This window comes from Guyanagaster necrorhizus (genome assembly GCF_019112545.1).
Source record: "Guyanagaster necrorhizus MCA 3950 unplaced genomic scaffold BT62scaffold_37, whole genome shotgun sequence".
NCBI classification, from domain to species: Eukaryota; Fungi; Basidiomycota; class Agaricomycetes; order Agaricales; family Physalacriaceae; genus Guyanagaster; species Guyanagaster necrorhizus.
In genome coordinates, this window is record NW_025064916.1 from 292,049 (window position 1) to 312,257 (window position 20,209).

A 20,209-nucleotide genomic window follows, 5' to 3' on the forward strand; every position below is an offset into this window, starting at 1 on the left:
AAGAAGAGCTCCCCTGGTCGACCACAAGCTCTACTAAGCATCGGACTCATTAGTGTCAAGCAGGTACACCCAAAGCACAAGAAACCAAGGAGTGACGCTTTCCCAGACGGTACTAGCCAGCTGGTCCTGTTCATAAAAGTAAAATAAAATTCATCCCGGTAAACATAACACTGTACTGTTGATTTGAAGTCATCGGGTAACCCTGGTTAAATACGGGCAGGTCTGTTCGGATTTCCCACGCTTGGCTATTTTCCTCGTCGCACCAGTCTTGCTCTAGGTTTTCCTGAGTGTCTTTCGAGACCTAAACTGCAACACGGAAACCAAACCAAACCCTAAAGGCTGAACCTCAAGTTACGCATATTTAGCCCTTCCTCTACTGATTCCATGTTTTTCCAAAGATTTACCGGACCGTCGTTTTCTAATTGATAAGGACTATCGCTTCCTGTATTGTTATATTCTTTCGATAGCTCTAACGCATGGTATCGATGTCGTGATCCTCTGGCCTGTGGTGGTGACAACGGCCCGCTCGGATCGTTCGGCTTCTGTAACTTTCAGTGCACGAGTTAAGACTAACTTTATACTTAACCATCGTCGTGATGCACGCCTTCAACGCCTTTGGTACCTTGGCTTTAATTGCATGCGCTTCTTGCAGTCGTATGTTCTTCATATAAACACCATTAGACGTGCTCATGGAGAAGCAGTGGTCCCAAAGAAGTTCCTGACGCTCTCTATGGGTGAGATTAGGCCTACGGGGTGGCTTTATGACCAGGTACACTTGTCTGCCCCATTTTTTCGTTGATAACGAGATTTTTTCAAGCTCGTTGTCCAAACAAATGGCGTTGCTGGGCATATGCATGAATTCTACGATCTGTGAGTCTTGACTACTCCGAAGCTGTTAGATTGACCCTCGAACTTGGGCCTTTAGAGTCTCAAAAACCGACTGGGTCGGAGGCGATTCTTATTACTCATACTTGGAGGAGGGCACGCCTTTTAATTTATACAACTTTTGCACTTACCGATAATTCCATAGCGGGCAGTTATTGGTTCGTAAGTCGAACTACAAGTGTCCATCTAAATACCCCGGCAAATCTTCCGAGATAGAATGCAATGGTTCCAAATGGCATCCTTGTCAACCATACCATTATCATGAATAAGACTCAAGAGTTCCTCGATTATGTCCTGGACCATCAGGACGAGACTGGATGGCTAGGCCCCGAGGTAGGAACGAACAAGCCACGTTTCTTGTGGGGAAGGTCTCTTCTGTTGGCCTCAGAAGCGATGATTTCTCACTGAGAACATCTCGTATTAGGTATCCATTCTTTTTCGGCGCGATCCAAATGGTCGAGTACAACCCTGCACTGACTGGACGCGTCGTAAGTGCACTGCACAAGTTTGTTGTGGTCGCGAACAAGATGCTTCAGGAAGGAAAAGGTGTGGACAAATGGGCACAGACGCGCTGGGAAGATTTTGTCATTGTATTGCAGTGGTAGGTTGTTGCTCTTTCCCTTTATGTTGCGGATCTATCAAGTACGTTCTCAGGCTGCATGACTACCATCCACATGGACAGGAGGATCTTCTCGTGGACACAATGGTGAGACTCAAATGGAGCGGTGTTCCATGGGAGAAGGTGTTTTCTGAAGAGGTGAATGCCTTTCGCTTGTATACTCCAACAGGTCTTTGATTTTTTCTAGTACTTCCCTACGGTGGCGGGTGAGAATTGCTTTTGACCTATGATTGCTTGAGCTACACGCGACCATCTAGTGGAGACGCTTGAAAACCCGTTTGGCCTTGAACTTTCGGTAACTTTACCTTCCTTTTTTGTGTAATCCCGTTTTTAATTTGTGTCATTTGTCCGTAGTGGCATGGTGTGAACATAGCAGAAGGCATGAAGGCTCTGCCCTCTACGTATCGGTTCACGCACAATGCGTCGGATCTACAAGCAGCAAGCGACGGGTGGGATTTGATGTTCCGCTATCACGGAAGACCGTCTGGTGCATATGCTGCAGACGAAATGCTTGCGGGATTGGAAGCAGTTCGGGGGTAGGTTCGCTGGTCCTCGTTTCTCTTGTTGGTGCTGACCCTATAACTTAGGACTGAGCTATGCTTAGTCGTGGTGAGTGTTCCTACATTTTAGCGACATTTTTTGAATCTAAAGAGAGCGTAGGAACTAATGTTCTCGTATGTCTCTATCACCATCGTCATCGCTTTCAAATAAATACATCTCTTTGCAGGGGTGCCTACCTCTATCAAGTCTCAGGAGACCCAAAGTATGCAGATCGGGTATGTTTTACTCGCATATTTAACCCTGTAAATGACCGTCATGTAGGTCGAAAGGGTGGCTTATAACGCGCTGCCTGCAACGATAACTGCAAGTAAGGCCCTATCTCTAGCGTTATTACAGTGGCTAATATGTAAACGAGATATGTGGGGGAGACAATATCTAGCGCAATCAAATCAGATAGCCGCGAAGAATATGACACCGTGCGTGGTGCATTTGATAAGACCGCTCACCGGCTGATATTTTGCAGGAATCCATTCCCAGAAGATGGGTGAGCATCAATTTCAAGCATGTTTCTGTCTCTTGAGACTCTAACCTTCCAAGGCCTGAATCAAACATCTTCGGTCTAGAGCCCAATTATCCGTAAGAAAAGTTTCTTAGTTAACATCAACGCTTGATTCCGTTTCCGTTAGATGCTGTACCGTCAATTTCCCTCAGGGCTGGCCAAAGTACATCACCAATGCATTTTTGGCAACTGGAGATGGCGAGTCCCTAGTTCATCTCTTCCTTGGTCCTTTCAGCACGTCCACTGTCCTGGCAAAGGGTATATTCTTCCAGTTATGAACATCTCAAACGTTTGGTCTTACGTCCCTGCAGATAATGCAGTATCTGTTGAGGTGGACACCCAATATCCGTTCAGTGATACACTCAGAACGACTATTACGGCGACGAAAACCTTTACTTACTTCGTTCGTATCCCGAATTGGGTTACTGGCGGAACGATTTCGGTTGGCGGTGGCGCTGCCCAAGCTTTGACACCCAATGAAAATGGATTGCAGCCCGTCGATATTGGTCCAGGGACCACTGAATTCGTGCTAGAACTTCCTGCAGATGTTACCACCGGTATATATGCCTTGACTTGGTCACTGTAGAAGTTATTCCTTATTCGATGTCCCAGAGGTCAGACCCCACGGATCCGTAGCGGTTCACAGAGGACCTCTGAATTATGCCTTTGATAGTACGTTGACCGCCTCGTTCTACAGTCGCTTCGCTGACGCAGTTCTCTTGTTTCCTTTCAGTCAGACGTTCAGAGACAGTTCTCAAGACCGATCCACGTCAAAGCCTTGCTGTGGATCTCCAATATGACGCTATGGAGGACTGGGAATTTGCCATCGATCCTTCGACGTTGAAGTTCCATCAGCGTCGCGTCTCTAATTTGCCTTCGCCAGTTTGGGATTACGGGCTGTCTCCAGTAACGATCACTGCAACGGCTTGTCTCATCGATTGGCCTGTAGATGGCGATATGTTTGCTGCCAGTCCGCCGGAAAATCCGGACTGTGTTGGACCTGAGAGGGTAATTGAGCTCTCTCCGTTTGGGGTTGGGAATTTAGTTTTGCTCGTGCCTTGTTGTACTAACTGGTCTGCTTTTAGGTGACAAAGCTGCGTATTAGTGAATTTCCGGTCTTTGAGTCAAAGGATGGGGATGATATGTATTTGGAGCAGATTCCTATGCGCGGTAGGAGACTATGATGTCAAGCATAATGAAAACAGAATCATAGACACATATATCACTCTCCTGCTGTGGCGTGGGATTGTTAACCTTCTTCGGTAACCTCACCACGAACAATTCTGAAGTTGTTGCGTTGTTCTGAGCAGGGTTTCTCAGGAGAACAACTGAACACGTCTGCGTAGTGGTAAGTATATCTTGACTATAATTTGTTGTTGCGCTTTCTAATGGATTTTTCGCAAGATTGACCGTGACTTTGATATGGTACAATTCAAGTAATTTTCTCAGGTAGAAAGCAGTGTGCTTATGATGTGATTGATTCAGATGAACGAAAAATGCTCTCGGTGTGGATTTCCTGAAGATCATAGCCCGTTCTTGGCCAGCAGCGATACGAGTTCGAATCAAACTTGTGTCAGTGTCACTGACCTATTGCGATCGGGAAGGTCGTCGCTGACTGTTGACCTATCACCATTACATGAAAGGTCTCAGCGCTTAGAGAATCGGCTCTCTACTCTTAACTCCAAATTGTTCGAACTCGAGGCTGTGGTAGATCGTCTCCGTGCCGAACAACACCAAATCCAATCCGACCTCGACGCGCAACAATCTCTCATGGCACCTGTTCGTCGCATTCCAGCAGAGATCCTTCTATATATCTTCGAATTGGTATCCATGGATGAACACTGCACCCTCAACACCACAAACGCTCCTTGGGTGTTTGGGCATGTGTGTTGCTTCTGGAGGACTATCGCTACCACGTCTCCTGTGCTATGGTCTACAATCCGGACACATCTTAATCTTCAAGTTTACCCGCGGAAAGTCCCTGCAGCCCTTCGAAGGCATCTCGAGCTTTCATCTAACTTTCCTCTTCACCTGGATATCGACTTATATCGCAATGCTGACAGCCACACAATCCGTCAAATTGTCACTTCGATTGTTCGCCACTCGCTCCGATGGGAGACCCTGAAAATCACATTGTCGGCGAATAGTCTGCCAATGTTCTCCGGAGTGAGGGACCATTTACCTCAACTTCGCTCCTTGGCAGTGTTTGTTATGAATTACTACGGAGATGGAGCGGTTGTACCCGAGCCCTATCCATTCTTTTCTGTCGCACCCGCTCTCGCAGAAGCAAAGATCCATTGCATCCCAGTATTTGATCTTCCAGTACCACTTTCCCAACTACGTGTCTTCGACGGCTACTTTCGCAATCATAGCGAGGTGCACGACCTCCTCAGACAAGCGCCCAGACTTGTCAAATTTGCTTTTTCAAGTATGATCAGCTCGCGGGACGCCAATCCATCGCCCATATTCCACGACTGTCTACGCAGCATAACGAGTACATCTCATGAGCTGAGGATTTTGTCTGCTGGGACATTTCCGGCGCTCGAGGAAATCGACGGGAAAGAGAGTAAATGGGATGATGAGGCCATAGACATGATGGACCATATTGCAGAGCGGTCGCGTTGCTCCATACGCGCCTTTCATGCTGGATCCATTCTGTCCTTCACTCGCTTTGCTACTCTCCCATCGATCAGATCCTCCTTGACGATCCTCAGCATGACGATGGGAGGCTGGAACGCCGCTTCGAACGGCCCCATGCCTTATCTCGGCATTTATGCCGCTCTTTTGATATCGGAAACGCAGCCATCTCTCTTACCTTTCCTACGCGAACTCATTTTAAAGGAATTCAGCGGCTACAATAGCAAAAAGTTAGCACCATTCACATGTCCAGAGTTTTATGAAATGGTCCAATCTAGGCGGTCCCCTCCGCCTCCTGCTCCCGTTTCACGCCTAGAGGTATTGACTTTGGTGCTTCGGCGTATGGAATATCATGACTTCAAGTTTAAGGACCCGCGGTTCGACCGTTTATGGGCGATGGAAGAGGAAGGGTTAGTGGTACATATCGTGCCACCTTGGGGGGACTTGGCAGAAGGGTAAGAAGGTTCAGTATCATGCTTTCCGTACCCAGGTTATGCTTCCCTGTGGCTGGCTGGCTGGCTGGGATTTCCTGTCCCTGTATGGAAGTGTCTGGCTGCCCGTGCTGTTTAGGTTGTTTTACATGTCGTTGGCGGTACCGGAAGTGCCGAATTCCGGTGCGTCATTCGAAACCGCTGGGCCAGACATGACAAGCCGGATCGTCATCAACCGATGTTCCCTGTGTTCGTCGGCCAAATTTTCCGTCCCCGAATTAGCTTCGTTTTGATAGCCGGAGGGCAGCAACATCATAGCTCGGATATTCCGGTTCGGCTTTCTATAGGGCTTCAATGTTCATCCAGAATACGATCGGATCGAAATGTTACCACAGGTCCGACGTCGATTCTCCCAGTGCCGCAGGATCCTATCGAAGAAGGAGAGCTCTCTGGATGGGTTTCATCCTCGATAAATGTTGGTCTGTCGCTTTGGCATCTGTACCTAGCTCTTACGTGCCCTTCCGATATCGTCGTTGTTCAAGTCGATACCCCGTGGCCTCTTAAAGTACAAGATTACGAGCATGTACGTTTGACTTCCCCTCTGATATGCCTCTTTTCTGATGTATTATCTTCTTAGGGAGGGTTTCCTTCGGGTATGGTGTGCAGCTATACCATTCAGAAATATCTCAAAGGTACACCTACCTTGGGCGGTAATGAAATGTCTACAAGGGCACTACATGCGAAAGCATCCCTCCTGTGGGAACGTGCAACTGACTTGATTAGGAATTAGAAACCTGGTTCGTGGGACCGATCTCTTTCTTCAGCCTTGTTCATTAATACTAACACTAACGTAGACATGGCCCAATAAGAGTCGATTGACTTTTACGCGTCGTTGGCGGCCTACTTGAGAAACTATGAAGTGACCTTCCGTCACCGAATGCGGTGACCAATCCGACGTCTGTCGAAAGGAGGATTCTCTTTGTTATTCATAATTTAACCTACGCCGCTATCATGCAATTGTATGGTCTTTTCGCCTGGGTTGATATGCAGTCTCAGGGTAAGGTTCTTATGGCCGCTCAAACTGTATTTTGGATGTCCGGTACCATGTCGCATGGTTCGCCCATCAAGCCGATTGTTGGGGTAAATCCGACTTCTTGTTATGCCACTTACTCTCCTTTATCAGACGGTCTGGGTATCTGCGGGTCAATTCCTGCTTGAGGAACTGGTTTCGTTGAGGGCATCTCGCTTGGCACTTGGCGGCCCTGCCAGTGACGGGGAAACGGAGCTTTTAGATGTCTTCAGTGCTGGATTTCAGGACATGATTCTCTTGGCGGAAAGCTGCCATTCTCTTAAGTGAGTCAGAATTAGGATGGAATGGATTCCGTGCGAGTCTATAAATGCATATGATATAGAGTATCTGGTGAAGCAGATACAGGAGGCATTCGCTGCGCTGTAATTGCTGGTTTCTGAGTAGTTATAGTAACTCTATTAATGGATGTTACGATGTCGTGAGTGTATTAATATCAGGTATATCCTTTAATAAATTACTGTTTTATAATCATCAATACATGTAGCGGTACAAAGAGTGTATTGTTGTAGTGTCACTAGTCTGTATACAAAATTAATAAACAATAGTTTTGAGACACTACAGATAAAACAAATTGCGAAACATATTTGGAAGGTAAAGGTGGCCAAGGCGCCATTTTCTCAACGAAATAACAGATAAGGCAGTGCGGCGGAACAGAATGCCAAAAATCAGAGACGTCTCACGGCCCGCTCGGGCTCCCCTGGGATCACAGTAGTCACAATGACATTGTGACACGTTGCTCTTGTCCCCTCTCTTATTCAACAACAACGATGTCGATGTCGAGAGGCCGGGTTGAAGACACGTATGAAGCACAAAATGACCAGCGCCTAGATGAACTTCATTCCAAGATACGTACGTTGCGTGGCGTCAGTCAAGATTTTGTATGTTGCATTTCGCGATACTGACACGCCGGTTTTTGTAGATTACTACCGACATTAACGACGACGTTGAACGACAGAATTTAATGCTTGATGATACGGTACGAAATTTTTGACTTTTTTTAGGTTACGGAGTCTCATTTGTCACTACGCGTAGGGGAACTCATTCTCCTCGTTCGGCGCTACGTTGGCACAGACGTCTCGACGGACCGGGCAAGCATTCGGTATAGGCCAGGGCGGGTTGAAGTCATGGCGAGCAGCCATGTACGTCGTCCTAGGATTCATTGGGCTGTGGCTGTCTCTGAAAATCTTTTGGTGGTGGCGGTCTGGGTGAATCTGGTTTTTTTTTGCTTATTGGGTTACGTGTGTGCACCGCTTCATTTTCATTTACCTGTTCTTACAGCGATGATCCTGACAGATATCACCTGTATTTATTTACTTCAATGGGTTTTTCGTCATTCTTGACCCCGCCGCCGGCCTAATACCGGCTCAGGAGATATTTCGCTGACATCTTACACTCTTTCACCCAAGATCTCTGGAAAAATCGCGCACCATTCAAGCACATGTCATCTCGATCCGTTTTCGCGGTTTTTTCCTCTGCGCGAAATTGCGGGATCTCGTCTCATGAATTCGGTATTCAAAATCTCAGTGTTAGCTTCTATTCTGATGTACGTATATCGTTCAAAAACCAGTTGTCATATTCTAATTAAATACTCTTCAGTAGTCAATGAAGCATTCGGAGAAGACTAACAGAAAGAAATTTGTGCATCTGTTTTATGATACAATGGAAGCGTTTAACCGACGCTGACACTGGTTATTGAATGCTTGGGTGATATAGCCATCGGATCACTGGTATGTTGGTCGGTTTTCTCTTGCACTGATCGGAATTTTCGGCCGTAGGTACGAGCTACAATCCGATATACGTACCTTGTGTCCTATCGAGTTGGTACTGGTTAGGAGGTCAAGACCGCCGTCTCTTTGATAACATTTTCATAACCCCTGTCTGTTCGAATCAATGATGGACATCCTGTGAACCGATCTCAGCACGCAAGGCGATCAGCCGGCTCCGTTTGGTTCATGGAAAGAGGACAGTCTTTTAGTATCCTGATTCCCTTTTTCGACAAGCGAAGGCATTTTCTAATGTCTTTGTCCATTTCCGAGAAATCAAGTTGCGACTCCATTTATATTCATCATCATCCTTCAACCTGAAAACGTGGTGATTTCCGTGGCCGCGTTCCATTTTATGTAACTTTCCTTTCACACATTTCCCGATCTCAGCAGTCAAGTCTAGGCTCCGACGGTCGCTGAAAAATGACAGCATAATCTCAGACAACAATGTTTGATATGGTAAGTGCGTTCATGTTGTGCAGGGCTGAACTGGAGAAACACCGTGCCGCAGAAAAGCAATCCAGGTCCTGCTATTGGCTGCAAGTACTATTGATCGCGATAGTCATTAGTGTGTCTTCGTCTCAGACATTCCCAAAGTGGTAGTATTTGCTCCCTTCATTTTCGGGGTCAAACTTGGACCCCTCTATCGCTATCTCCTCATCGTAAACGCGGACATTTGCTGTTTCTATTTTTGCTCGGATGCCCCACATCGCAACAGGACGTGGAGGCTGTGATCCCCGCACTGGCACAACTGATACCGGCGCAGACTGGGCCCTGGGAGGCCCTGGGTCGGCAGCACGTTGGGCACGTATCCTATTTATCTCTTCGACTTCGAGACCCGTTGACAATTTATTTCATAGATTTTTCGGCTTTGTAGACCCCTTCGAGTGCTAATGGTGACTAAGACTATGCCTGGGTATTGTCTCATCACGCCTCATCTCCCACTCGAGTGCACAAATTCAGGTCTCCGCAGACTTTAGGTTCGACCGTTTACCCGCTTCAGATGATTAAGCAAGGAGTCTCCTCCCCAGACTGACACCCAGTGCCTCACTGGGCATTAAACTTGGCCCATGCTTCAAGTATCTCCCTGCCGCCTCTTCGAACCGGGTCGGTGCACACTGTAGCCGTGAGTTCATGCCCAAATTAGAGTAAGATGCGGGGTCAAAAACAGCTGATCTGTCGCAGGGCAAGGAAGGAATCATATACCCGTTTGGCATCAGAAGCGCTCAGCTGCTTTTGCCGCCTTTGCCGCAAGTTCGCAGGATGGACGGGTCACATGTGAACCACCGGCTGAATTCAAAGGATGACCTCAGAGGTCAGTGGGTTCCCTACTTCTTATCCCTACATTCATCACAATTGTGAGCCAACAATATCTCTGTCTCATATATGGCGGCGCTTATGCATTTCCAGGTGAATTTGCGTGGCTACGGTTCCTTGAAGGCGCATTGTACCCTTCTCAACTTCGTGGGTCTTCCAACCAGTTTCACACGCGGACTTCGCATGGATAACTCATTCTCGTGCAGTTCTGTAATCGATACACCAATTCACCCGTGAAGTGCTTCATCTTCAACTATGTCGTCGCCACCGGTGTCGTCTGTGTCCGTACCTGCTAAGAAGGTGCCTTATCCATTTTGGCTTGGTGGTACGTCAATGATCGTGGCCGTGCGCCAATGCTGACACGCGGATAGGTCTTGCTGCTACCATCGCAGCTTCTATTACACAGTTCGTGACATTCGTCTCCCACGCTGCCCAGATCCGTTATCCTTAATGGCATACTACTTTTAGTCCTCTAGATCTAACGAAAGTCCGACTACAAGCATCGGGGGACAAGCGTATGATAGAGAGCATGAAGAAGACTGTACGCACAGCTGGTCCGTTTCAACTCGTGGCTCTCCCGTAACATTTCATAACATCTTGGTCAGGCGCTCGAGGTCTCTTCGATGGTATTTCTGGGACGTGGTTACGTCAGATGTCCTATTCGATGTGCCGATTCTGGGCATACGGCGAGAGCAAGAAGATAATTGGTGCGGGGAAGGATGCACCGGCGTACAAGTTGGCGCTCGCCGGCTCAATGGGTGTGGACATTAAATTATTCGTTGACAGTCGCAGACCCCTTACGTCGTTCGTAGCTGGCGGTATTGCTGGTTTCGTTGGGAATCCTGGAGGTACGCGTTACGCGTCATGTCCCGAGGTGCACGTGTCCTTATCATGTTTTTAGAGATCGTCATGGTGCGTCTCCAGGGAGATTTCGCGAAACCACCGGAGAAGAGATTCAACTACAAGAACTGCATCGATGCACTGTTTAGAGTAAAACTGCTCGTAATCTCTCGTCCATGAGGAACTTATCGGATTCTGTTAGATGGTCCGTGAAGAGGGTGTTTCCTCTCTTGGTCGTGGAGTGGGACCCAACGTGTTCCGTTCCGTTCTGATGAACGCCAGTCAGCTCGCTTCGTACGGGTATATTTTGCTCTTGCCATACAGTCTTTAAACATGTCATCAGATATGATTTCTTCAAGGCCGAGCTCTTGAAGACACCGTATTTCCACGACAACATCCTTTGCCATTTCACGGCGAGCTTTGCTGCTGTTCGTAGGCCCTTACCTTGTGCGTTCCGTGTGCTAAGCCTGTGTAGGGTACCGTTGCGACGACGGTCTGCTCTCCCGCTGATGTATTAAAGGTTTGTACTCTTTTCGATTCACGCAACGGGGCCTGACAGGACACGTCGTTAGAGTCGCATCATGAATGCATCAGGACCAGGATCGAATGTGAGCTTTTCGATCTTCTTGTTCTGGCTGATCTGATTCTCTGTGTTTAGTCTACTCTTGGTGTCATCAAGGCTTCCTTGAAGAACGAGGGTCCAATGTTCATGTTTAAGGGCTGGTTGCCAGCTTGGACTCGTCTGCAACCGACGACGATCCTCATATTCTTAATATTGGAACAGTTGAAGAATGGGGTTGATTTCTCGAGAAGCAAGGGGTATACGTTCTTGTGAGGTTCGATAGATGTGAAGTATGCTACTAATATTAGCGATGTATACCAGAGTGGACATGAAACTTGTGAATTTTGATCAATCAAAAGTCAAACTGTTAGATGTCTGGAGCGCACTTTATTAAATTAGGAAATAAAAGTCTCGGTCACGGTATTTATAGAGGGACCTCAAAGCCCCTGTCCTGAACTTTGTCTATGACCACCATGACCACCTCACAATCTACCCTACAACCTACAGTTTGGACACCTAGATTACCGCCAGAACTCACGGATCAAATAATTGACGCTCTTTCCGATGACGTTTCCTCTCTCACAGCTTGTACATTATCTTCTCGCCAACTCCGCTGCCGCAGCCGTTATCACCTATTCTGCGCCATACGTTTCGATTTCATCCTACATCGATCGTTCAATCGCTGCGAAAATTTCTCGGAGAAGTGCCAAAATGTGGCGCCACTTGTAAGGAGTCTTACCTTGAGCGAAAATGCCGTCTGGTTCGTAGGCCCCTCTCGTAAATGGATCACCTCCGAACCGCAGCTGCCTATCGCCTTTAGAATGATGAAGAACTTGACGTCCTTGCATCTTGTCAAGGTGGAACTAGTCGGCATTAATATCATCTGGCCTGAAGTCGAGGAATTGGAAATGAAGCAATGTTCTGTGACGAATCTTGGCACCTTTCTTGGCGGGTTCCACAAACTAAACAAGCTAGCGCTATGCGACGTGGGCATTGTTGAAGCGACATCCTTATCGTCTGAAGTTTCTCTTGACCTTGAAGAATTAGTGATTACCCATGGCGCCAGCCAATCGGACGCGCGTACTATCAAGTGCCTCCTCCCGCTCCTCCCCACGCCACCCCGTATTCGACGGCTTACCTACCCACTTTACTATCCAGAGTGGGACATCCCACAATACGACGTGATTCCTTATACGCGCCTGGATGAGTTATTTCTGATGGGAGCCTCCGAGCCAAAGATACTTGTTCCGAATATCCGAAACGTTACTAAGCTTCGGTTGCTTGTGACCCCTCCCGGGCATTGGGATCAGGCGGAGGCACACAGAGCCTGTGACGAGCTAACAGATTGGCTTATAGACCTGCTATGCAAAGCCCAACGTGGGTACTTAGAAGAGATCCAATTGGAGTACTGCCTGATGGGCATATCTGGGACTCAGGGCAAGTGGGCAGAGCTCGATGCAGTTCTATCGAAGATGGAATTGAACAAGGTTGAGCTCGTGTTCAGCGCAACCCTGCACGAGTGGCGGAGAGAAGAAGAAGAGAAATCCAAGTGGCCGTTGTGGGAAGGCAAGCTGGAGGGATTGGTGATCAAATATGCTGCGTTCTTTGAACAAGTTGAAAGGCGTGGGTTGTTGACAGTCTCCAGAGGGTACCGGAGTTAAGTTCGTATGTTTGCTACTATCCAGACACCGCTATTTCGTTTTGTACGCCATTCTTTCGTTTTGTACACCACTCTTTCGTTTTGTACACCACTAGTTCGTTTTTGACATTGAATCGGTATGAAGGATACAAATAATACAACTTGTGTCTTTCATTATCATGAATTAGAACATGTATCAGTGAATATGCTGAAAGGTTATGAATCATAGCTGCAGGTTTCTACCGTCTTTTATGATCTAGGATTACAACAAGACTAGGCCAACAGTGAACAGTAGTCCTAGCAGTCCTTGTATTCAATTTGACAAAAACCCATCACCATTTGAAGGTGTTGTAGTAGCAATCCTGAGTGAGTACAATTCATCTAATGTGTTAGTTGCCATGCACAACTATCTCATACACTTCCATCAGTCTACATATCACAAACTACCTCAACACCTTATGCTCTGCCAGAAAGTGTTGAAGAATTGGATGAAATGCACTGGGTGTGGTTTCTGTGTGCTACTAGCAGATGGTCAGGCCTTTTTCAACCTATCGGCCAATCTGTTGGATTAGCAAGCAGGAAATCCATTGTATCCTGCCAGTGGAGCTTGATACCCCTTTATGTCAGGATGGACTATATACATTGAATATGGTCCATTGAGCACCCTCACCATGTTTCTGCTTATTGCTACACTGTGTGAGGTCTATATTATAGCTAACAGTGTACTCTACTAGGTGCTATGAATGCACATCACTTTCTTAGAGGTTATACAGCCCTGAGAATTACTCTATCTCATCCTTCATACTCAAATGACTTCTGCCATTGCTGCCTTGACTACAGGCCTACCATTGAATGTCCCCACACTGAACACATCTGATGACAACTGGTCCATCTTCTATCTCTGCTTTTCCACTGGTGTCCAAGCCAAAGGGAAATGGGATCACTTCAATGGATCAAAGCCCAAACCCTCTCTCACTGCACCCACAACAGCTCTCATGGCTGAGCTAGATGAATGGGAGAAAGATGAGGCTGTAGCTAAGAACCTTCTGCTCTTGAAGATTCCTGACTCAGTCACCATGAAGATTCAGTGGCTTCCCACAGTTGCTATAGCCTGGTCGAAGATCGAAAAAGAGTTTACTGATAAGAGTGGCTATGCACAAACTGACCTTTGGCAGGAGTTTATGGAGTCACATTGCCTGGCCAAAAGCAATGTTCATGAGTTTCTTGACAGTCTGTCAATGAAACAGGAGTCATTAGCTTCCATTGGTGTCATCATTGAGGAGAAGGATTACCACTCAATAATTCTCATCTCTATCTCTCTCTATCTTGCCAAGCATGCATCGACTCTCCTTATGGTGGCAAAGCTTTTTAGTTCCAACAAGAAAGTTGATTCCAAGAACCTGATCCATGCCATTTCTGAGGAATACAACCAACTGGAGCATGAGCAAGCCAAGTGTAGTCAGCAGTCTGGAAAGGAAAAGGACTCAGAGCAAGATGAAGCCATGTCTGTTTCATCAAGCTCAGGTGGCAATAAGAAGGGCAAGAAATCTGGCAAGAAATTGTGCTGGGGATGTGAAAAGGAAGGACACTTCAAAAACAAATGCCCTGAGAAGAAGTCATCAGACAATGACAGCAAGGCCTCTGGATTGAAGGGTGAAATAGTCAATGTGGCTGAGGAATCATCAGATTTAGACTGGGAAGCTGACAGTGCATTTGGGGTTGATGATGCTAGTGACATGCTGTTGCTGGCTGCAGTTTCTGAGTCAGATGAGTCTGAAATTGAGGGCTTGTCAGAGGACTTGGAAGATGAAGATGATGGTATCAACCTTCTTTTGGAGGTTGGTGATGAGTTGTGGGATGAGCTGAGCAGCATGTTGTCCTCAGATGTTGACTGGAGTGATGTGAACTCCTTTGTTGACAGGCAATTGGATGCCACATCTAGCATGCCAACTTTGAAGAATGTATCTGCTTCTGAAGAGTCAGTTGCAGCTGTTACCAACACTATAAACTCATCTAATGTTCAAATTCATACTGAAATCTACAACTCTGGCTGTACATGCCATATTTTCTCTTACCATGATGATTGCAACTTGTTCCAGTCTGTTCTGCCTAAGGTATTTCATGCTGCAAACACTCAAAAATTTTCTGCAGCTGAAAAGAGCATGATAAGCATTGATGTGCCAAATAGTGCAAATGCAAGCAACCTGCAACTCACCAAGGTCATGTATTCTCCTGAAGTTGGCTATACACTTATTTCAGTTGGCTAACTTGACAATCTTGGTTTCGAGTTGACTTTTGGTGGTGGAAAATGCATCATCTATGCATCAGATGGAAAGATAATTGGAGTTGTCCCAAAAGATGATGGTAGTCTATATTGGGTTCATCATGAGAGAAATTTAGCTGGGACAGCTGAGGAGATGCTTACTCTAGACCAATTGCATTGCCACATGGGTCACATTTCACTTGAAGTTGCTCATTGTCTGGTCAAAAAAGGCTTCATGACTGGAGTAAAGCTTGACAAGTCATCTGAAGAACTACAGTTCTGCAAGTCATATGTCTATGCTAAAGCTATACAAAAGCCAGTGTTTAAGGCTTGAGGAGGAGAATGTGCAACTGATATTAGAGGCAAAATTCACTCTGATTTATGGGGACCTGCACTCATGGAATCTCTGCATAAACACTGTTACTTCATCTCCTTCATTGATGACAGCACTCATTGGGCTTACCTTGAATTCTTATGCCAGAAGAGTGAAGCTTTCACAGTGTATAAGACCTATGAAGCTTGCATCTGCACCCAGCATGACTGCCTTGTAAAAATCCTCCATTCAGACCATGAAGGTGAATACTTTAACAAAGCATTTGTCTTGCATCTGAAAACTGTCAGCATGGCAAGAAAGATGACTATGCATGATACACCACAGCACAATGAGATGGCTGAAAGATATAATTGCACAGTTATTGAAAAAGTCAGAGCTATGCTGTATTTGAGTGGCTTACCTCACTTCCTATGGGCTAAGGCTGTTCACCATGCTGTCTGGATTCTCAATAGAACATCAACAAAGGCTCTGGATGGAATGACTCCTTATGAGGCTGTCACAGAGAAGAAGCCAGATCTAAAAGAGTTGTAGGAATAGGGAGAGAAATGCTAGATATGCCTTAAGACTAAGGCTATAAAGCTGAGTGGCCATATATGTGAAGGTTGGTGGATTGGATTTGATGAAACAAGCAATGGATCCTGTGTCTACTGGACTGAGAGCAAGATGGTGTCCATTGAGTGAAATGTCTATTTCAACACAACTTGTATTGCCACTGATGATCTTGAAGGAGAGGAAGATATTGAGCTACATAAGATTCTGTCAACATCAAAAACTCAGTCCAATCCACCTACTATAAAGCCATCACAGGTGTCACCTATTCTCAAGGCTCAGCCTACAGTCCAACCCATAGTTGAAGAAACCCATTCCAGATGCACTTGAAAGCCTAGCCAGCAGGTGCTGGACCTTATCTCTAGCAAAAGCAGTATATCAGCATGCCCAAGTGATCCTGTGATACCTGTTGGTGTTCAGTTACCAGTCATCAATGAAAACAATGAACCTCTTGAGTTTGAGGGAGAGAGAGGCAGATTGGTTGATGATACTCAAGAATGCTGACTTTCTTGAGGAGTATGCCATGGCTATTTTAACAGCTGATGCAGAAGCTTTAGAACCACATAGTCTAGCTGAAGCAAAGTATCAGTCTGATTAGCCTTTATAGGAAGGTGCAATATAGAAAGAGCTTGTGACATTGAAGACTGCAGAGATTTAGAAAATTGTTGAAAAACCAGTTGAAGCAAATATCATGGGCTCGAAGTGGGTCTTTTGAATCAAGAAGAATGCTGAGAGAGGCATAGTCAAGTTCAAAGCTCACTTGGTAGTATAAGGATTCTCACAAGTATTTGGCATTGACTACTTTGACACTTATGCCTCTGTTGCAAGACTTGCAATCCTTGCTATGACTGCAGCACTCAACCTAGAGCTCCATCAAGTCAATATCAAGGGTGCATACTTGAATGGAAAGCTCACCAATGAAGAAATCATTTATATGTGTCAACCTCCTGGCTATCCTGAGCCTGGCTCTCATCCTGGTCAAATCTGTTGTCTTGTAAAGACTCTGTATAGTTTGAAGCAGAGTGGTCATCGCTGGTATCAATATCTCATTGAGATTTTAGTGGTGCAGCTGGAATTCAAGCAGTGTGATATTGATCAAGCTGTGTTTTACAAGCAGGAGAGCTGAAAATTGACTGTCATTGCTGTCCATGTTGATGACTGCACCATCGCAGCATCATCATTGCATCTAGTGTGAGAGATAAAGGAAGATATGGCAAAATATATGGAAGTCATAGATTTGGAGGAGCTGCACTGGATTCTCAGCATTAAGATCACATGTGACTATGAATCACACTCTGTTTCCCTTTCCCAATGCTCATACATTGATGCCATTGTTCATTGCTATGGCTTTGAAGACCTCAAACCAGTCTCTACTCCAATAGATATTAATCTCTATTTGTCTTCCTTTTTTGCATTAGCCTCTATCTGAGAAATTGCAGCTATGAGAGATGTCTCTTACAGAAAGTCTGTTGGCTCTTTGATCTGGGTTATGCTTGGGACATGCTCTGACATTGCATTTGCCATGACAACAGTCTTAAAATATTCAATGGCTGCTGTAGAGGCCTATTGAAAGGCTGTAAAACACATCTTTCACTATCTGAAGGGCATAAGGGATTACTGGCTGATGTTTGGGGGAAATAGAAAGGTTTTGCATGGATATGTGGATGCTGATGGGAGCATGGCAGAGGATAGGCATGCCATTACTGAGTATGCTTTTATGCTGAATGGTGGAGCTGTTTCATAGTCATCTAAAAAGCAGGAGATCATCTTGCTTTCAACCACTAAGTCTGAATATGTGGCTGCAACACATGCATTGAAGGAGGCACTCTGGCTTTGCAGTCTGCTCTCTCAAGTTTTCTCACCAATTACTGATGCTACAACTTTATTCTCAGACAATCAGTCTGCTATTGCACTCTCAAAAGATCATCAATATCATGCTCAAACCAAGCATATCAATATTCACTTCCACTTTATTTGCTGAGTCATCAGTGAAGGCTCTCTTCATCTTGTTTATTGTCCCACTGAGGACATAGTTGCTGATGCTCTCACCAAGCCTTTACCTTCAGCCAAGGTGAAGCACTTTACTTCTGAGCTTAGACTTTGCTCTGCTTGAGGGAGAGTGTTGGATTAGCAAGCAGAAGCTCTGTTATATCCTGCTAGTGGAGCTTGATACCTCTTTATGTCAGAATGGACTATATACATTGAATATGGTCCATTGAGCACTCTCATCACATTTCTGCTTATCACTATGCTGTGTGAGGGTGAGTATCTACTTATATTACTTTGTTTATATTACTAATTGGTATCCTGTAGTCTACATTATAGCTAACAGTGTACTCTACTAGGTGCTACAAATATGCATCACTTTTTTAGACAATCCATGATGTGAATCTGAACTCAGTTGAAGAAGATGATCATCATATGCTGAATAAGCCCAGACTGAAGATGTTAGAAATTATGAATACAGATCTCTTTTGCCAGGCAACAAATAATGAGCCTTCTGTCTTGGTTATAAATAAATTGTGGTCAACTCCAGTCAGGTTCCATCTTTAGCATTCACAGTTCACATCAGACTCAATCTCTTTCTCTGAACTAGATATAGTAATGATCAGAGCAATGCTTGAATTAGTTGAAATACCATCCTTTAGATTGATGGAGCACTTTGAAGAACATATCAACAAGATACTCACTAATGTTAAGGTGAGAGCCTCTGCTTGATGCTTTAAGTCAGTAATAGCTTACACTAACTTTATATAGATTCCACTTCAAATCACTAAGCTCATTTTTCTCAAAGAAATCATGCTGTCCAGTGTATCTTATGAAGATCAGGTTCAGAAACAGCTATTCAAGTGTGTCATCCCTTTGATAAATCACATCTATATAGCTGCAAGCTTTCCTTATCAATAGTTCTGCTACAATAACCTGGAGATGCAAGCTGCTTTAATGGATCTTAGATAGGTATAATTACCAGTCATATTCTTATTGCTGACAATCTACTGTAGGGATTCAGATGGTTATCTTATCTGTCCTTTATGGTTTAAAGTGAAATGTTTATTAGTCAAATTTGATCTCATTTCTCAAAAAATTGCCAGACCAAAATCATAGTATTCACCACACTCAAATCCTCTGAGAATCTGAATTTGGCTGGACAGGCTGTTTATGTGGTAAAGCCAACCAGTCTTACAATGCTACAAACAAGCACTTGTTATTGCATAGATATGAGACTAGAAAATGATTGACTTGATTATTTATAGAAATATGAGTCTCACTAATAAAAACTCAGTTCTGTGCTATCTCCTGAAATTCTTGATCATTCAACCAACAGAGCAGCAGGCCAACTACCATGCAGCTTTAATTAAATCTGCACCTCACTTGCCAACCATATACACTACAAACTGTGTATTGGCCAAGAGAACAAATAGCTGGAGTTTTCTCATCAGATTTTCCCATCACTGACTTCAAAATATGTCTCACTAAAATAGATGCATCCATTATATGAAGCCTTGTGATCTCTTTCTCCCTCAGATCAGGGTCTACAACTTCATGTTGAGCCTCTTTTGGTGACATACTAGCAGTGAACATGATGTGACCATTTGGAGAAGCATTAGCCCAAATAGAGACCTTCAGCTCAGCATCAGTTGAACTGGCAGTGATATTACTGAGTAGGCTGAGTATGTATTTATTCTATACATGCATGCCAACAAACTGCTGGGTGCTCCTAATACCTTCTTTAAGAGCCAAAATGTCGAAATCAATAGTAAGCAAGCCCAAGTCAATCAGAGGCTGATTAAAAGCACTGATTATATTGAGTTGAATACTTCCTACTGGATGTGTATGCTAGTTAATCCAGCATATGACATGTATGAAATGCTTACTCAAGATGGGTGTGTTGAGACTGAGGCTTATAGTCATGAAATGTCCTTCAGAGGGAGGAGAAATATTGCTATTCAATCTGGTATCCAGATAGACCCTGACTCTACTGCTGTATACTAATTAACTTAAAACAAGCTGCTGGGTCAGAATTTGTTTCAAAGGTAGTAGGGTTTTTTGAAAGATGCATAAAGACTTGGTGAGTGATATAGGGTCCAATTCCCAGAGGTCTATCACCATCTGTCTCAGGCAATTTGGCAATTCTGATCCTGAGCCCAGCTAGTCACCTGATCTACTGGATTCTGAAACCCTTAGACCAGCAAGAGAAGTTATCTCCTTGGAGGATAACC

At 45.1% G+C, this 20,209-nt stretch overlaps 9 protein-coding genes across 9 annotated transcripts; 8 read left to right on the forward strand and 1 right to left on the reverse strand.

The window, feature by feature from the left end:
- The first annotated feature begins 466 nt into the window (after nt 1-466).
- Nucleotides 467-3,782, forward strand: BT62DRAFT_483655 (uncharacterized protein). Its single transcript, XM_043181121.1, has 24 exons — nt 467-654; nt 702-769; nt 818-870; nt 926-981; nt 1,031-1,047; nt 1,102-1,253; nt 1,310-1,373; nt 1,422-1,486; nt 1,540-1,642; nt 1,692-1,710; nt 1,762-1,799; nt 1,859-2,040; nt 2,092-2,113; nt 2,165-2,178; nt 2,232-2,280; nt 2,327-2,372; nt 2,421-2,481; nt 2,529-2,549; nt 2,603-2,641; nt 2,692-2,822; nt 2,876-3,006; nt 3,058-3,121; nt 3,177-3,596; nt 3,650-3,782. Exons 1-23 carry the CDS (start codon nt 597-599, stop codon nt 3,362-3,364), a joined length of 1,641 nt encoding a protein of 546 aa, XP_043035041.1. The 5' UTR covers nt 467-596; the 3' UTR covers nt 3,365-3,596; nt 3,650-3,782.
- On the forward strand, nt 3,091-3,698 carry BT62DRAFT_937066 (uncharacterized protein). The gene is made up of 2 exons (XM_043187246.1): nt 3,091-3,236; nt 3,298-3,698. Exon 2 carries the CDS (start codon nt 3,369-3,371, stop codon nt 3,651-3,653), a length of 285 nt encoding a protein of 94 aa, XP_043035042.1. The 5' UTR covers nt 3,091-3,236; nt 3,298-3,368; the 3' UTR covers nt 3,654-3,698.
- Nucleotides 3,783-5,539: 1,757 nt separating the features above from the next.
- On the forward strand, nt 5,540-6,561 carry BT62DRAFT_483511 (uncharacterized protein). The gene is made up of 3 exons (XM_043181120.1): nt 5,540-6,215; nt 6,270-6,429; nt 6,487-6,561. The coding sequence occupies exons 1-2, from the start codon at nt 5,871-5,873 to the stop codon at nt 6,420-6,422; spliced, it is 498 nt and encodes a 165-aa protein (XP_043035043.1). The 5' UTR covers nt 5,540-5,870; the 3' UTR covers nt 6,423-6,429; nt 6,487-6,561.
- Nucleotides 6,562-6,643: 82 nt separating this feature from the next.
- BT62DRAFT_923312 (uncharacterized protein) lies at nt 6,644-7,102 on the forward strand (the record flags this gene model as incomplete). The annotated part of the gene is made up of 3 exons (XM_043184494.1): nt 6,644-6,772; nt 6,816-6,985; nt 7,045-7,102. 3 exons carry the CDS (start codon nt 6,644-6,646, stop codon nt 7,100-7,102), a joined length of 357 nt encoding a protein of 118 aa, XP_043035044.1.
- A 387-nt stretch (nt 7,103-7,489) lies between these two features.
- BT62DRAFT_907948 (uncharacterized protein) lies at nt 7,490-7,931 on the forward strand (the record flags this gene model as incomplete). The annotated part of the gene is made up of 3 exons (XM_043183688.1): nt 7,490-7,585; nt 7,642-7,698; nt 7,755-7,931. 3 exons carry the CDS (start codon nt 7,490-7,492, stop codon nt 7,929-7,931), a joined length of 330 nt encoding a protein of 109 aa, XP_043035045.1.
- A 1,253-nt stretch (nt 7,932-9,184) lies between these two features.
- BT62DRAFT_1011565 (uncharacterized protein) lies at nt 9,185-9,993 on the forward strand (the record flags this gene model as incomplete). The annotated part of the gene is made up of 5 exons (XM_043177797.1): nt 9,185-9,372; nt 9,449-9,465; nt 9,529-9,611; nt 9,671-9,800; nt 9,896-9,993. 5 exons carry the CDS (start codon nt 9,185-9,187, stop codon nt 9,991-9,993), a joined length of 516 nt encoding a protein of 171 aa, XP_043035046.1.
- On the forward strand, nt 9,754-11,568 carry BT62DRAFT_937069 (mitochondrial carrier). Its single transcript, XM_043187247.1, has 13 exons — nt 9,754-9,843; nt 9,896-9,949; nt 10,009-10,127; nt 10,174-10,207; nt 10,271-10,356; nt 10,408-10,560; nt 10,615-10,650; nt 10,704-10,792; nt 10,845-10,936; nt 10,986-11,070; nt 11,118-11,162; nt 11,215-11,250; nt 11,301-11,568. The coding sequence occupies exons 3-13, from the start codon at nt 10,058-10,060 to the stop codon at nt 11,475-11,477; spliced, it is 903 nt and encodes a 300-aa protein (XP_043035047.1). The 5' UTR covers nt 9,754-9,843; nt 9,896-9,949; nt 10,009-10,057; the 3' UTR covers nt 11,478-11,568.
- An 87-nt stretch (nt 11,569-11,655) lies between these two features.
- Nucleotides 11,656-12,949, forward strand: BT62DRAFT_483893 (uncharacterized protein). Its single transcript, XM_043181122.1, has one exon. It carries the CDS (start codon nt 11,669-11,671, stop codon nt 12,863-12,865), a length of 1,197 nt encoding a protein of 398 aa, XP_043035048.1. The 5' UTR covers nt 11,656-11,668; the 3' UTR covers nt 12,866-12,949.
- A 6,724-nt stretch (nt 12,950-19,673) lies between these two features.
- Nucleotides 19,674-19,933, reverse strand: BT62DRAFT_1042887 (uncharacterized protein; the record flags this gene model as incomplete). Its single annotated transcript, XM_043178453.1, has 2 exons — nt 19,865-19,933; nt 19,674-19,813 (listed from the first exon to the last, which is right to left on the reverse strand). Exons 1-2 carry the CDS (start codon nt 19,899-19,901, stop codon nt 19,674-19,676), a joined length of 177 nt encoding a protein of 58 aa, XP_043035049.1. The 5' UTR covers nt 19,902-19,933.
- Nucleotides 19,934-20,209: the final 276 nt, after the last annotated feature.